General features: G+C 43.2%; 1 protein-coding gene across 7 annotated transcripts in view; it reads left to right on the plus strand.

The window, feature by feature from the left end:
• Positions 1 to 6,961: 6,961 nt before the first annotated feature.
• The window catches only part of meis2a (Meis homeobox 2a), an 81,355-nt gene continuing 73,235 nt past the window's right edge, over positions 6,962 to 15,081 (plus strand). The window contains exons 1-6 of one of the 7 annotated variants that reach the window (XM_035167538.2): positions 6,962 to 7,815; positions 8,328 to 8,554; positions 10,104 to 10,245; positions 10,527 to 10,577; positions 11,035 to 11,085; positions 11,643 to 11,792. In XM_035167538.2, coding sequence (XP_035023429.1) covers positions 7,804 to 7,815; positions 8,328 to 8,554; positions 10,104 to 10,245; positions 10,527 to 10,577; positions 11,035 to 11,085; positions 11,643 to 11,792 — 633 coding nt within the window. In that variant the 5' untranslated portion in view covers positions 6,962 to 7,803. Of the gene's footprint in view, positions 7,816 to 7,844; positions 8,109 to 8,327; positions 8,555 to 10,103; positions 10,246 to 10,526; positions 10,578 to 11,034; positions 11,086 to 11,642; positions 11,793 to 15,081 lie in introns of those variants that run through there. The other 6 variants (XM_035167539.2, XM_035167533.2, XM_035167534.2 and 3 more) reach the window with 6 other exon arrangements.

Here is a 15,081-nt window from a genome sequence, read left to right on the forward strand (position 1 = left end):
CACTGTGGCCACTTTAAAGAATGCCGCGAGCCAGTAACGGACAAGTAGGATATGTAGTACAAATAAATATGCTGTTACTAGTGAACCTGGGCATGTTTGGCTCTGTTTCTCCTATTGGTGATATTTATCTTGGAAGGGAAGGCTGAGTGTTGATGTTGCCTCGCTGCAGGTCCCCGAGCTCTCAGATCTCCTCTCTGTCTCCTGTGTGGATAAGTAGTGGCTGCAAAGGCAACGCCGCTCTTTGATACTTCACTCCTCATTTGAATCAGTGGCCGCTTTATTTGACAATGCCAGGTAATTACCTAGGTACCTTGCTTGATCATGTGAACTCCTGCAGAACCAGACTGGAGGGAGCGGAGGGAGGGATGGAGGAGGAGGAGGAGGAGGAGGAGGGGTGTCGGAGAGGAGATGGAAATGGGAACACATAAACGAGAGAGGGGGGACAACAACAACACACCCAAACACAAACAAACCATCTGCATTGGCTTACCCGCATTGTTTTCTTGCGAGAGGTTCAAATGAGTGGAGTCATGTTTTTTAAATGTTCAGCTATGACTTTTATTTTATACATTTTTTTTTTTCCGTGGGACTGTCCTGTGCTGTCAATGTGGAGGACGAGTTCAGAGAAGGAGAGCTACAACAGAAAAGCATCACTAAAGTGCAGGATTATTATAAATCAGATGAATTATAGTTTTTTCTCTGGGGTTTGGTCATTTGATTAACCTGTAGTCTCTGTGTGTGTAGTTGCATGTGTGTGAGAGAGATAATTAACTCAATGAAACCTTTTACTCAAGCACATTTCAAAAAACATTTAAGAAGCCAAATTAAGAGCAGAACACAAATATAGTTTTAAAATATTTAATGCCATCACATTAAAGCCTCAGTTCAAGTACAAAATTACAGTGAATCCACAGAAAGGGTGAAAGAAAACATGTATCACAATATGAACATGAAGTGTTCTTAAACAAATCCACATTCAAAAATGAAACCTTACTGGGATTTTCCTCTTCTATCCACACATTTAAAAGAGCAGCAGCTGATAGTGGTGATGGGGTTAAGCTGGGTATTTCACATGGCTGGATATGGAACCTTGTCAATGATGTTTATTGAAGAGGAGAGCGGTGTTTACTCTGTTGTGTGACTAGAATATCAAAATCCGTCACTCGACGTGCACGCAGCTGCGTTCAGGCTGACTGGCTGCGGCTCTCTCCTCGGAGGAATCGGGCAGACAACTTAGGCACGGCCCTGAAGTTTTTCACTGAGCCACTGTGTGTGTGTGTGTGTGTGTGTGTGTATGTGTGTGTGTGTGTTTGTAACAGCAGAAATGAAAAATGCGATCTCACACTACAGTAAGGAAATGTTAAGTAAAAAACGATTTTCTCACCCAAAATAGTAGAAGAAGAATCTTGCAACAAAACCCATCTTTTTTGGGGGGGGTGAATTTGCGCACAAGTGAAGACGCAGCAGCTGTTTTTATGTTCTCTCCCTCTGAAGGACGTGTAATTCAATCAGGCTATAAATAAAGAGGAAGTGGCACAAGACAGGACAAATATAACTTTTCACAAGGAAGCCTTTTCTCTCCTTTTTTCCTCACCTTTTAATTAATTGTCCGAGTAAAACGGCTCCAATTACGCACGGAGAGGAATTTCATCTGAACCCCTTCTTCACTACAAGTTGGGCTATTTATTCTTACTCTTATTGTTATTATTATTAGTCATGATAATTTATTTATTTCACAGTCATGTTTAATTGCTCCGTCACTTGCATTACCCCGGGTCTGATCTCTCTCTCCGAGGCAGCGCTGTGTCAACTGTGCGTAATTTTCATCCACTGCCTAATCATATTGGGAGCATGAAAAACCCTCCACGTTCCCCCGCTCCCGCACCGACTGGACAAACACACGAGTGGAATTTATATTCATTTCAAAAGTGGAGAGGGGGAATTAAGACAATTTAATAAAGGCTTAAAAACCGCTGGGGTTGTCTGTGCACTGCCTAAAGCCATATTTCCTCTCATCAGCGGAGGAGGGCGACTTTATTGGACATGTTTCTATTTCCAAATCCGCATAACAGGCGACGACGCATGTATTTCCCATAATGTAGATAAGGCGCGAGAGAGGGTTTGATATGTAATAAAAGGTGGGTCTGCGCTGCCTGTTTAAGCCCCTTAAGCCTGATAAATGATGAGCGACAGAGGCACAGCGAGAGGGTCACCGCTATTAACTCCTCGGTTTCCCGGCCTCCACTTAAACTTCTCTCAATTACATGTGGTAATGTGGCTGGATACGGGCCTTATAGGCTTTTTTGGAAGTTGCGCTGAAACACAAGGGAGGGAATCGTACTCAAAATATAATGCGCAGGGCCTTTTTGTGAATGCAGGTATTTCGGGCTGTCCCCCCCTATAAAAAGCCACGTGTTAATAAGAGGAGAGAAGGGGAGGGGGGGGGCACGGGGATTACGGTCTGTGGCGTTACTAACACATGCACACCAGGTATTCTGGGACAAACAGCCAATGCAAGCTCATTAAATCAGCATTTGGTGTATCCGAGCAGGCGTTAACGACGGGCTCTAATCTCGGCGGTGACCTGTTCAAACTGTGTCACAGCCGAGCGGAGCCGAGAGGCTGCGGAGAGGCTGCGCACTGCAGGGCGCGCTGCGGCCAGAGGAGCTTCTACAGGGAGGGAACAGATTCACCCTCACACCGCAGGAACGATCATTCGTTTGGAGGAGGACAAACAAACAAACTTTACATCTGAATACAAATGAAATTGTCGAGTTAAATATTTTTAAAATGAACGCGTTGTTTTCAAGTCACGAATTAATCAATTTCAGAGGGGTTTTTTTTAATGTATGGCTCCGTTTTTATGGTAGTTTAACTCTTAATGTTTTTAATTGTGTCAATATTTTTTTATTATAACGCACGAAGACGCACGAAACAGCAGATGGAAAAAGGACTGGTCCAGATTATACTCATAGTAAAATATCGACGTTTTAGGTTCGATATAAGTTAAAATGAGATATTAAATTTTTTTTATTACCATTTTTATTCTAACTTAATTATCTTCTCAATTTCTTAATCCAGTAAATTTAAAATAGAACTCGTTCGTGTAAATTAAAGGCGAATTTCGACTATTAAAGGCCATATTTTTCTAGTCTTCGTGACATTGGCTGACAGGGTTAAATCGAATTTATGTCCAAAAAGCATTGTCAGCAAATCAACAAACATTACAAGCCTTTTAAAATCTTTAATTTCCTCGCACGGTTTTGTTATGACTGCTCCGTATTTTCCGTGTAAATAGGTTTTAGTGTTATTTTGTGGGCCTCCTGTAAAGCCTCGGACAGCTCTGCACCGGTTGCAGCCGCCAGGTGTCGCTCGAGGGCCGCATATTCCCCACTCTGAGCCTATGAAGGAAGAGGGAGGGGGGGAGAGAGAGAGAGAGAGAGAGAGAGAAAGCCACAGTTATTGTGTTGGCCTCTCTCTCTCTCCCTCCCTCCCTCTGTCACTCCCCCCCCCCTCCTCCCTTTACTAACCCTCTGACACCAGACTCTGAGAATCGGTGGAGGGGAAAATGAGGCTTTGGAGCTGAAGAATTTACAGTTAGTCGCGAAACTTTTACAAGTATTTGAGTTGCTCACTCCACTTTCTCAAACCCTATAGTCACATTTCACTCCCCGGGGGTCAGGGGGAGTTCAGAGGCAGAGGGGACCGAGTTAAGAAACGAACACACACACACACACACAGGCTCCAGATTATTAGAAACAAATCACAAATAATATCATGTCATGTGAGGACAATTAAACGCGGGATGATTAATGGGATATAATTAGTTGCCTCCTTTGCAGTTAACTGCGTTGGCCTCCTTTTATTTACTGTGCGTAAAAACCCGAAATCCTCACATTTGATTTTCGCACCAGCAGCTGCATTTGTTGCATTTTTGAATTTGGGATGAAAATGGACAAAAGCTGCGATGTTTTCACTTTCTGAGCCTCCTCTTCCTCCTCCTCCTCACCAGCACCAGCAGCAGCAGCAGCAGCAGCAGCAGCAGCCAGTCTATGATCCCAGTCTTATCTCTGCGCCTCTATACATTAGCTGTGCCAATTTACATAATCTCAAACACTGAAGAGGGCCACAGAAGAACAAAGTTACAAACAAGATTAGGGCGATTTTATTTGTTCCTGCGGTTGAGCGCCGATTGTTTCTTCCAGGAGTGTTTAAGGTCACTAAGAGGATTTGAGGCTCGTTTCATATCAGTGATCTTTTTTTCCCCTCTCCTTCTTTTTGAGGGAATTAAATCAACAACAATGCGTTTCTCTCCATATTTAGCAACAGGCTTGGAGTGTGCGTGCGTGCGCGTGTGTGTGTGCGTGTGTGCGTGTGTGTGTGTGTGTGTGTGTGTGTGTGTGTGTGTGTGTGTGTAAGCCCTGCGAGGCAGAGAGAGGGGGGGCAGAGGGAGAGAGAAGGGGTTGTAAGTCCTGCAAAGAGTAAACAGAGGAGTGGGGAAGTTGAGTCGCTGCAGCCCGGTGCATGGCGCGCACGCAGGCGGTCCTGCCGGTGCACCTTTTAGGATGTGACACGCTGTGGATCTTTAGCCCGGGTGATTGTCCCACTAGTGTTTTCCTTGAAATGGAGCCTTTGCCCCCCAAATGAATCCGAACGCAGCTGGCCACGTCCCCACACGGACACCGAGAGCTTTAACCCTACACTGACCTCAATTTGACACCAGCAGATGAAATGTTACCGCCTGTTAATGCCATCCACTGATTTCTTTCTTTCTTTTTTTCATACGCGTAAAGGTGGTGTGCGCACCTGAAAAAGGGCCGCGACGTGAAAGCCACTTGTAGGAAATATAAAACTATCTTTTTTCTCAAAAGTGTAACAGTCAATGGAAGGTGTCCTCCTGGAATCATCTGGCTTGTAAACGCGCTCAGGTTATAAGCAGGGGAGTTTAAGTTGGCACAGGTCTTGTTTATGAGGGGGGAATTAATTTTAATTAACTACTGAGTGAATGATGATTAAAATGAAATTAGAAAATTAAACACCGACTTGTGTAATGTCGCATCAGAAGCTGTTTATAAGCGAATTGAACCCATTTCGCAGCCTTTAAATGTTGTTAATTACGATGTCCTGTGTTTTATAGCTTCCATTAATTACTCAAATAAATAGTTCGCCGAAGAGAGAAAAAAAAAGGGGTCTTTCACATGTCACGTCGTTGGGAGTCGTGGCTGGAAGTTGCATATAGGGAAGGGTTGTGTTTCTGTGGAGCCGTGCATTGGACACGCGTAATTAGCCTCCGCTATTTTCACACGCTCTTCGGGGTGTTTGCATCAGTCTCCTCGGGGGCAAACCACATATTTCCACGACAAATGCGCAAAAAACGCGAAGAATTTATTTAAAAATCCACTCCAGCGCCTGGTAATTTTTTTGGGGGTGGGGGGGAGGATATCGCACTTGTAACGGGAGATTAAACATGCATCTATGAAAGTCTGTTCATTCTCTCTGCATTTACGCTCCAGCCCCAAAACTTTTCCTTCACTGGGAGAAAGAACGCGCATCCAGAATAATAAAAAAAAAAACAGTATAAGGTTTATGCTACTTACCACGGATGTCCAGAGGAGGAGGATGAAAAAAAAAAAACTGTTAGTGCGCGAATCAGTGTGAACGATATTTAGCTTTTATGTAGAAGAAGAAAAAAAAAATCTTCCGAGTCATAGCAGGGTCTGCCGGGCTGGCTGTGTTTACAGAGTGCAGGAGCGACTTGGAGACGGTGGATGCCTTGGCTCTCTGCGCACCGCTCTGCAGCTCCTTCCCGGGGTATTGCACGTTGAAATGTCCACACAGCCGTTTGTCAAACCCTGCAGTGCTACACTTCCCACCCCCCCTTTATGCCAACAAACATAACAGTTGTCACGGTTTCATTTATTAACTCCTTTTCTCTCCTAAAAAGAAAAACCAAAAAAAAAAGAAAAAAGAAGAAGAACCCAACTGCTATTTCTGCAATCGACTCCCGAGCAAGTCTGCTTTTGGTATTTTTGTTTTGCTGGGAGAGTTTATTGACCCTCCACAACAGTAGCCACAGCCCATCTCCCTGAGCGTGTCTACTTTAATCCTAACCTGTGAATAATTAATTTCCACCATCAAAAATGTCACGGAGCCATAAATGGAGCCTTTATGTGAGAACCTATCAATACAGCCATGATGCCATATTAGCACTGATGGAGCTAAATATTAAAGGGGATAGATGGCCTGCTTCTGTTTTGTGCGTGTAAGTGCTCAGACTCCAAAAGGAGCTTCAGTGCAATCGATGGCCGCAGCGTTGCTCCTCCTCTAAACTTCAATCTCCTCACATGATTGATGATCTCGGGGAGCTTTGATAATTGACTACTCTGAGGTAAAGGCACGGATTTCTATCAGGAGAAGGGATTGGACGAAAGAAACACACAAAATTACTTTCTCCACTTTTTTTTTTTTTAACTTCCTCTCCCTCTTGGAAAAGTTCATTCAGGGATTAGAGGGGTGCTGCTTGCCGTTTAATTTGCTAAATAAGACCAGAGCAATAATTAGCTGAAAGATTAGGAGGATGTAGGCACACCGACGTATAACCACACAACTGATAACAAGTACGCATCGTGCATAAGATGTCGTGGTGATTTCAACTGCAGGTGCCTTTATAATCTTTTGTTTCACTATAAGGATGAGAAATATCCATTCATTATTTTTAAATCTTCCCCCGGTGTGATCATTGTGCCGTGCGTAAAAGTTTGGCTGCGCCGTGCGTAAAACTGCTTAAAAATGAACTTTTTAGCTGTAAATCCCACTTCATGCAGTTTATTTCAGTCAATGTTGTGTCAGTGTAACTCGGAGCAGTTGCAGCCCAAGTGTCCGCACTGGTAACAGAAGGAAAAAAAAAAAAAAAACACCTCCCTCATTCTGCCCTTCTCTGCTGTTTCTTCTATAGGGTTCTTCTCGGCGAAAGGGAATTGGGTGGGAGTTTGGATCTGCGTTGGTTTGGCTTTTTTTTACCCCCAGTGAGGAGTTGAAGCCGTCCCTGCGCCTCGCACACACTCTGCATATCACAAGAGTTGGTCTCTCCTCTCTCTTTTCTGGAGCTGCTGTAGGACTGGCTATGGCCACCACCACTTCCGGGATCCGTCATTTCATTCGCCCACCGCTCAGCGCTGCGAACTGACTCTGTTTCTATAAGCAAGCTAGCAGCCAACCTGCCAACACTCGCTGACACTCACTCATCTCAGTCTCGCCAGATAGACGAAATACCTACGGGGGGAAAGAAAAGGAAAGATCTGAGTCGCAATCTCTTAATTTCTCCTGCCTTTTTTCCTCCTCTTCTTCTTTTTTTTTTACAGTGATAATAAAACAAGATAGCGATCTGGAAGCATTAAAGGAGACGCGGACTTGCGGGATGAAAACGGACTAAAAAGATTCGTCCTTCTCTTGAACATCATCACCAACCGTCATTCATTCATTACCTTGACAACCTCTGGCTTTGATTGACAGCTGGAGTGGCAAAAAGCCATGAGACACGACAGTTTAGTTACATGCAGGTTGTTGATGGGCCGATTGTAACCTTCACTTTGGCGCATTTTTGCCTTTTTTTCCCGAGGAAAGAGGGAAAACGTGAAAAATTGCAAAACTCCTCGATGCTACGCTTTCAACTGAACCACACTGGCGAATAGGAGAATTCGCAAAGTTGGTCGAAAAGAGGAATCCTGCCACTAAATCACTTTCTAACCGGGACTGGGATATTAAATATACGACAGATTCAGGAGTTTATTGGAGCGCAGCCTGATGGCGCAAAGGGTAGGTTTTAAATCTGCTACACTTACCTGCTCAAATCCACTGTAGGGAGGCCACCGTATCGATATAACCTCTTGTCGGGTGGTGGCGAATTTGCTAAGTATTCATATCAAAGCAGCGATATTTGACATTTTTGCAGCGGCGCCCTTACTCCTCAAGCAGAGTGACAGCCTGCGCCTTTACCGTCCGCCTGCACGGAGAGTCGTGGAGCAGTTTCACAGGAGACTCCAAACTAGTTCGCTCTCTCCACTCGGCAAACTCTCTTTCGGGAAGCATCTAAACTCATAATGTTTTTGGTAAATGACAAACCGTATTCACATATTACAATATCTGACGCTTTTTCCTCCCTGGCTGCAGCGCGTTTTCACAGCTACAGCCCATTAGTTTTTCCTCCTTTGCGTGTATTCAAAAACGAGACGGCATGCTTGTTTAGTTTTTTCCCCCCCTGTACTTTTCACATTTGTGTAGAAAGTAACCGGGCAGCCCGCTGACTTCTGCTCTGATTTGATCCCCAGTACGATGAGCTGGCCCACTACGGTGGGATGGACGGAGTCCCGGCGTCGATGTACGGGGACCCGCATGCGCCCCGGCCGCTTCCCCAGGTCCACCACCTGAACCACGGACCGCCGCTGCACGCCAGCCAGCACTACGGAGCCCACGCTCCCCATCCAAACGTTATGCCCACGAGCATGGGCTCTGCTGTCAACGACGTTTTAAAGAGGGATAAAGATCAAATTTATGGGTAAGGTTTGCACGACCAGAATACGCGTGCACATGTTGTTATTATTATTTTCTTCTATAACTTTTTTTGCGTTTCTGTAACTTTGTTTTGTTGGAGCTTCTCTCCCACCAGTAAATTTAGACAGTGTTTTGTGCAGGATTGACCACAATTTCGGAGCTCTATTGTTGGTCAGGGGTGTTGTGTTGATGTGTAATTTTATACGCATTGCAGAAGGCATCGTCAAGGCTGCAGTGAGTAAGAGTATAAGCCTCGAGCTTGAAATACAAGCTATAAAATAATGTGGAAGCTCTTTGTGCTCAGCCCAAGCCAGAAAGTCACAGACTGCGTGGAAGTATAATAATAATAAAAAAAGAAACATTTTCAACATCATAACAAATCCACGTTAGAAACTTTGCTTTAATATTTCAGAGCTCAGTTATTTGTCTAACCTTAAATACTCTTGACTCTTTTAATCGTTCTCGCTGATACGTGCAGTAACTTGTCAGTTTTGTAAAACGCTATTTGCAGTAACACACACAAACACACACCCAGCGCGTTATTACGCACCGTGCGTCTTTATAATTCCTCTGCTGCGAGATTATTCTCAATTAAAACACAGAAAGCGTGTTTAGTTTTCAGATGTTGCTCAACACCACTTGTGCGCAGAAAGTGCTATAATCCACAGTGTATCATTATAATCTGGGATGTAGCAGAGCAAATCCACTTCATCTCTTTTACGCACATGTGGAGCAGAGTTTACCTTCATTCGTAGACTGACACACATTTAAATGACATAAATTAACAAACTTACACCAGTTGTATGAAGTTAACAATTTCTTAAAAATAGTGTTTTTCTCATTTAGATTATAGATTTGACTTCTAATTTCTTTTAATGATTTTCACTGACTGTTTGTGTCATGTTGTTAGAAGTTAGGAGTTTTACACATTTTAATTCCCTCTGCGTCAATGTTCGAACCACAGGCCTATTAAGGAGGAATAATTAAACTCCCCGGTGCCTCACTACGCCTCTGAAAAAATTATTATTTCACTTCAAAAATTTTCGCAAACTGTATAATTTCTCAAAAGTCCACAACAGCAACTTGTTTCTGCGTCCGTTTTGTTTTTTGTGGAGTTTTGTTGACTTCTCTGCTGTTCATAGTCTGCACTGCAAGAAATGTCAGTCGATTCATGTCACACGCAGTCCAAAAATCCTTCATTTTGTCAAACCGAGAGATTGAAATATATCCAGATGTGTACTCAGCCCTTCTTATGAATCAAAACGGCTTCTAAAAAGAATAATCTCGAATCCAGTTTGACCTTTTTTAGTTGTTGTCTGCCTCATTTTAAGAAGCGTCCACGTAGGAAACAGTAAAGAGACGTGCGTAAAAACAATAGAGAAATTTGTCAAATGATCTCATCCAACTGTCTCATTGTTTTTTACTTGCTTTAGGAGAACTGATAGATATTTTATGGGAAAAGACAGATACGCAGGTTGCTTGGACATTTTTTGCAGTGGGCTTTGTGGAGCCGGTGTGCCGCTTGTGCTCAGGCTGTGTTTCCCTTCTTGCAGTCACCCTTTATTCCCACTGCTCGCACTGGTTTTTGAGAAGTGTGAGCTGGCGACGTGTACTCCGAGGGAGCCCGGCGTAGCAGGCGGCGACGTCTGCTCCTCAGACTCCTTCAACGAGGACATTGCAGTCTTTGCCAAACAGGTCAATTTTGAAATATTAAAACAAAATATTTTCATATATTTTAGGATGTTGTGGCTGCGTCATGGCACATGGTTGTCTGCCCGCTTCATAATGTTTTGCAGCAGAAAACTTTCTTATAATAAGGTTAAATGATAGTGTGTGTTCTCTGCAAAATTTACGTTGTGTCATTTATGAAATTTGGAGTTGCATTATCATCATCATGACGTGCCAGTTTGGAAAATTACGCACACATTACGCACATCTCAAACTAACTTTGACATTTGGTGTGTGTCATTTTTTAGGTCCGAGCAGAAAAACCTTTATTTTCATCAAATCCAGAGTTGGACAATTTGGTAAGCTGCACACTTTTTTTTTTCTCTGACCTCTCTGCCTCTCAATGACCGCCGCTTATCGCTGCGGTTGTATAGCAGCCTCCACCCTGCCTTGTTTAGTGTGGGGGATATACACTCTGGAGTGTCCGCAGCATCCACACTGTCAATAAAGTGAACATATGATTTAAACTTCCGCACACATGTCAGATCAGCTCCGAAGTGAAGCTGTGTGACCACATGAGCCGCTGTCATTGTTCCCTTCCAACTGACCCAGCTGACCATGCAGTGTGTAATGACTCCAAAAAATATGTATTCTTCTCCCTGGCTGGCTGTGGTGCGGGCTGCTCCACTGTGTTATTATGACGAGTGGATTATCATATCATATAATAATAATAATCCTGCACACGTGTAAAAAAAAAATATCGATTGATTTGTGATATTATAATTTTTTTTTTTTTCACATTTTCTCCCCTTTCAGATGATACAAGCCATACAAGTATTACGGTTTCACCTATTGGAATTAGAAAAGGTAAATATTGTGAATGTTCCTCTGAGCACCTGCACACACACACACACACACCCTGTACTTTTTAATGGAGCTGATACTATTAAACGTGCATGTGTCCTATAGCAGATATTAAAAAAAAAATAAACCAGGCATGCATTGCATTGGAAAGTTTCATATTTTTTTAAAGTTTACACAAAATATGCCGTTTTATTTAACCAACTATTTGTGCAGCAGAAGCGAATATTGATCAGTGGCGCTGCAGCCCTCTTTGCGCACGTTGCACACTGTTATTGATCCGCAGATTTTGTTTCAGCTGCTCATTATTTCGCCAGCTTTAACGGCATGCTCTTTATTTCTTGTCGTTCAACTTGTTGCTGCAGTCTCCCGAGAATAATAAGCACTGCAACAATTTCACTATTGTTTCCTCGCCCGACCGATAATGCCCATTAATTGGAGTTATTCTTGGACTTGGCTGCATGGAGCGTTTCCCCATCCTGGAAAAAAAAAAGGAATAACCCACAAAAAAAAAAAGAAAGAAAGAAAACCAACAACGGTGTTTTCTGACCCCTTTTTTGTAGGTGCACGAGCTCTGCGACAATTTTTGCCACCGGTACATCAGCTGTTTGAAAGGAAAAATGCCAATAGATCTAGTAATCGACGAACGGGATGGCAGCTCGAAATCAGATCACGAAGAGCTCTCGGGATCATCGACTAACCTTGCAGATCACGTAAGTAACGCAACCTCTTGTATTCATGGTGTGTGCTGTGGTGGTGTGCGTGTGTGCTGCTGCTGCTGCTGCTGCTGCTGTGGAGAGCACGAGCACGACTGGAGCTTTGAAAGTAGGAGACAAAAAACCCAGTCAGATTTGTTTTGATGCTTCTCAAAACGCAAACTTTTTGGGGACTACTTCCCCTCCGCTCGGTGCGTGACCCCGCTGTGCCATCAGTAAATAGAGCGTGCTCTGTTCTTGCAAGGAGAATCTGTCGATCGATGCTCTGGGGTCAAAAGCTATGATGTGATACAATAGACTGAGTTATTGTTTTAGTCTTTTGATTAGGGGCGGTCATGTGTGCATAATGCGTCCGTGCTTGCTTGTGTGGCTCCAGTGTGTGTGTGTGTGTGTGTGTGTGTGTGTGTGTGTGTGTGTGTGTGTGTGTGTGTGTGTGTTCAAGGCGCTGCCGTGCGTAATGGAGAGTTGCACGCTGAAGGAGAGAGAAAAAACGTGAGGCAATTATCTGTTACGCAGGTTTAACGTTAAAGCAGGGTATCAGCGGTAAGCTTTAGCTTTAGGCCAATATTTAAAAAGAAAGGGGCTTTATATTTGGGGCTGTGGGAGCTGGATATGGCCTGTGCGTAAAGCTGTGGATTTTTTTCTTCCTTTGCTGCAGAGGTGGAGAAAGTGGTAGCCTATTGAAATAGATCTCAGGGCTAAAGGCTTACCATCAATGTCAAGTTCACAAGGCATATGATGGTTCGTCTGGAGGCCTTCCACTGCTGTTGATGTTAATGTGTTTAATTGTTTCGTATTGATTGCCGTGTGGTTGCTGCTCTGCACTGGCTCTCTCCTCTGCTCCCCGTTTTATGGCTGCAGGCTCCATAATGCTGAATTCAATTATATGCACCTGAAGTACAGGAGCTTTAAATTTGAGGATCGATTCCTCTGGTTTTTAAATCGTGCATTTTTTCGGTGTAATAAACACAGGCTCTCCTCGCTGCGTGGATCGAGCTGACACGTGTATTATTGAGTTTGATATCTGTGAATTATTGCGTCCTGTGTGCGTCAGGCTGTACTGTTTGGGTGGTGGGGTAAAAAAAAAATGAGCGCAACAAAGTGACTAGTTAATATCTGCGCAGCACAAGGCCAAGCCTATTAGGAATTAAAGCAGATTTAAGTGTTATGCAGAGTCACTGCGCTGCATCTGTTGGGTCTGGCTGGAGGCCTAATAGCGTCGGATTCCCTTCTGAAAGCCCCGGCGCGTTTACAGGGCCACGCAGCGCACCGCACAACAAGGTGAATTAAAACACAATTGGCTGCGGGAAAAAAAGAGACGCCGACGTCGGTCTGAGAAACGACAATATTGTGGCCCTCCAACACAAGTGCAGAAATGAGGCATGCTGTTGTTTATGTTGCAGAGATTAGATAAACTAGCCTGTTTAGTTTCATGGCAGATGGTTGATACTCAAGCCAATTTCCAACGGTGTCTCCCCTTGTGCTCAGACACTGCAGCTTTCTTTTTCCTTTGCCACGGGTCCACTTGTGAGGGAATATATATAAATATATATATATATTTTATATATTTTTTGATAATTAGAGAATTAGATGTGCCAATAAAGCAAATCAGCAGCAGCAATAAACAAAGGAGGCAGCATGACAAGCCATTTGTCTTGATGTCATTTGGACTGACCACCTCATTAGGTGTTTACGTTTTAGGGGCTTTAATTCACTGGTGTGGCACCAGTGAACTTTTTTATTGCACAGCACCTATAACTGCTGGGCTGGATTTGAATAAAGCAGAGATACAAAAATATTTTTTTTGGCTTGTTTGCTTTTAGATCTGTGTCTGAGCTGAAAAGTGATTTCAGACACCGACATATAGTTATTCTTTTAAATAAATAAGAATCCGGCACCTTAGTTGCACAATATGTTTTCTTCATTTAGCATTTTATGTTATATGATATAATAATTGCACAGCCCTGCACAATATGTTTGATTCTGAGTTTAGGTTACGTTTTTACCCACTTAAGTTCAGTATTTTCTTATATAGTACTGATAAATTTGTTAAGCACTCACCGAGCCTTCGACTTTTACTTCACCTGGATAATTCTTAAGTGTATTTCTTGCCCTGAATATCTGTTTGAAGCAACTGGGATGCCTACATTTTCCGTGGGGACCAATAAAGCCTCTATCTATAGTTAAGTACAGTGTGTGTATGATAATATTTGCAGAAAGTGAAACTGTCGAGGTTAAATGTCAACAGTGCAGCCGTGATCTAAAAACCTTGTAGGCTAGTAAATAGTTAACTTCTTCAGCAGTCATATCCACGTCCAATTAAAAAAGACTCCATGCCTAAAATGTGTTTTGAATATTGAAAACAATGCACAAAAAATGCAACTGGCTGCAAAACTGCACCAGCGCACGGGAAGCAACATTTCTGTCCTGCTTGTCCTGATTTATTTATTTTATTTATTCGTTTGTGTTTGGCTCTATTTTATTATTCATTTCTGTCCTCGCTGCTCGTTGCGGAGAGGAAGGCAGTTTCATAGTTAGATATGCTAATTTATTTAGTTAGAATCTCTCACGTCCATTTTTCTTTGCTTTGATATGCATTTTTAATATATAGCCCTGGGCTACATCTCATTTGGCGAAAGTTGGTTTTTCTGGAGATGATGAGGCTCTTCACTGTGAAGGAGGCAGCCCATTGAGCTTGTTTTTATGTATGTGTGTGTGTGTGTGTGTGTGTGTGTGTGTGTGTGTCTGTGTGTGTGTGCGTCTGGTGTGTGTGTGTGTGTCCTCTTTCTGTTCCCCCCTCATACCTGACAGTGGAGCGTAATAAGCGCAGTTTTATTTACACTTGAATGCTGCATTGTCTTAGAGATGATTGGATTATGCTGCAGCATAAGAGCGAGATGAGGTCTTCGCTGACACTGTTGATTTCCCGTCTTCGCTCGCGGTGACTGTCTCGACCATGTGAGCCCACCCAGGGCTCGGTGGCCCTCCCCAGATAAACCCTGTCCCGTTTGAAAAAGAAAGGAAAAAAAGATGTATTACATATGAAAGGTGATGGAGGGTGAGCGGTGTAGATTTGCAAACGGTTGGTACAATGTGTGTGTTCTTGTCAATGGTGTGCTCTCTTGTCTTTTTAATTAATGAATACAATTTCTGTCTTTTCTGTGCTACATCCAATTAGGGAGGCAAATAGAATTAATGGTGTCTGAATATTATCTGTTCTAATGAATTAGCCTTTGTGGCGTCTCGTGCTATTGTGCTGCTTCCTCAGTCAAGCTCACATATTAAC

This window comes from Hippoglossus stenolepis, chromosome 10 (assembly GCF_022539355.2).
Source record: "Hippoglossus stenolepis isolate QCI-W04-F060 chromosome 10, HSTE1.2, whole genome shotgun sequence".
Taxonomy (NCBI): domain Eukaryota; kingdom Metazoa; phylum Chordata; class Actinopteri; order Pleuronectiformes; family Pleuronectidae; genus Hippoglossus; species Hippoglossus stenolepis.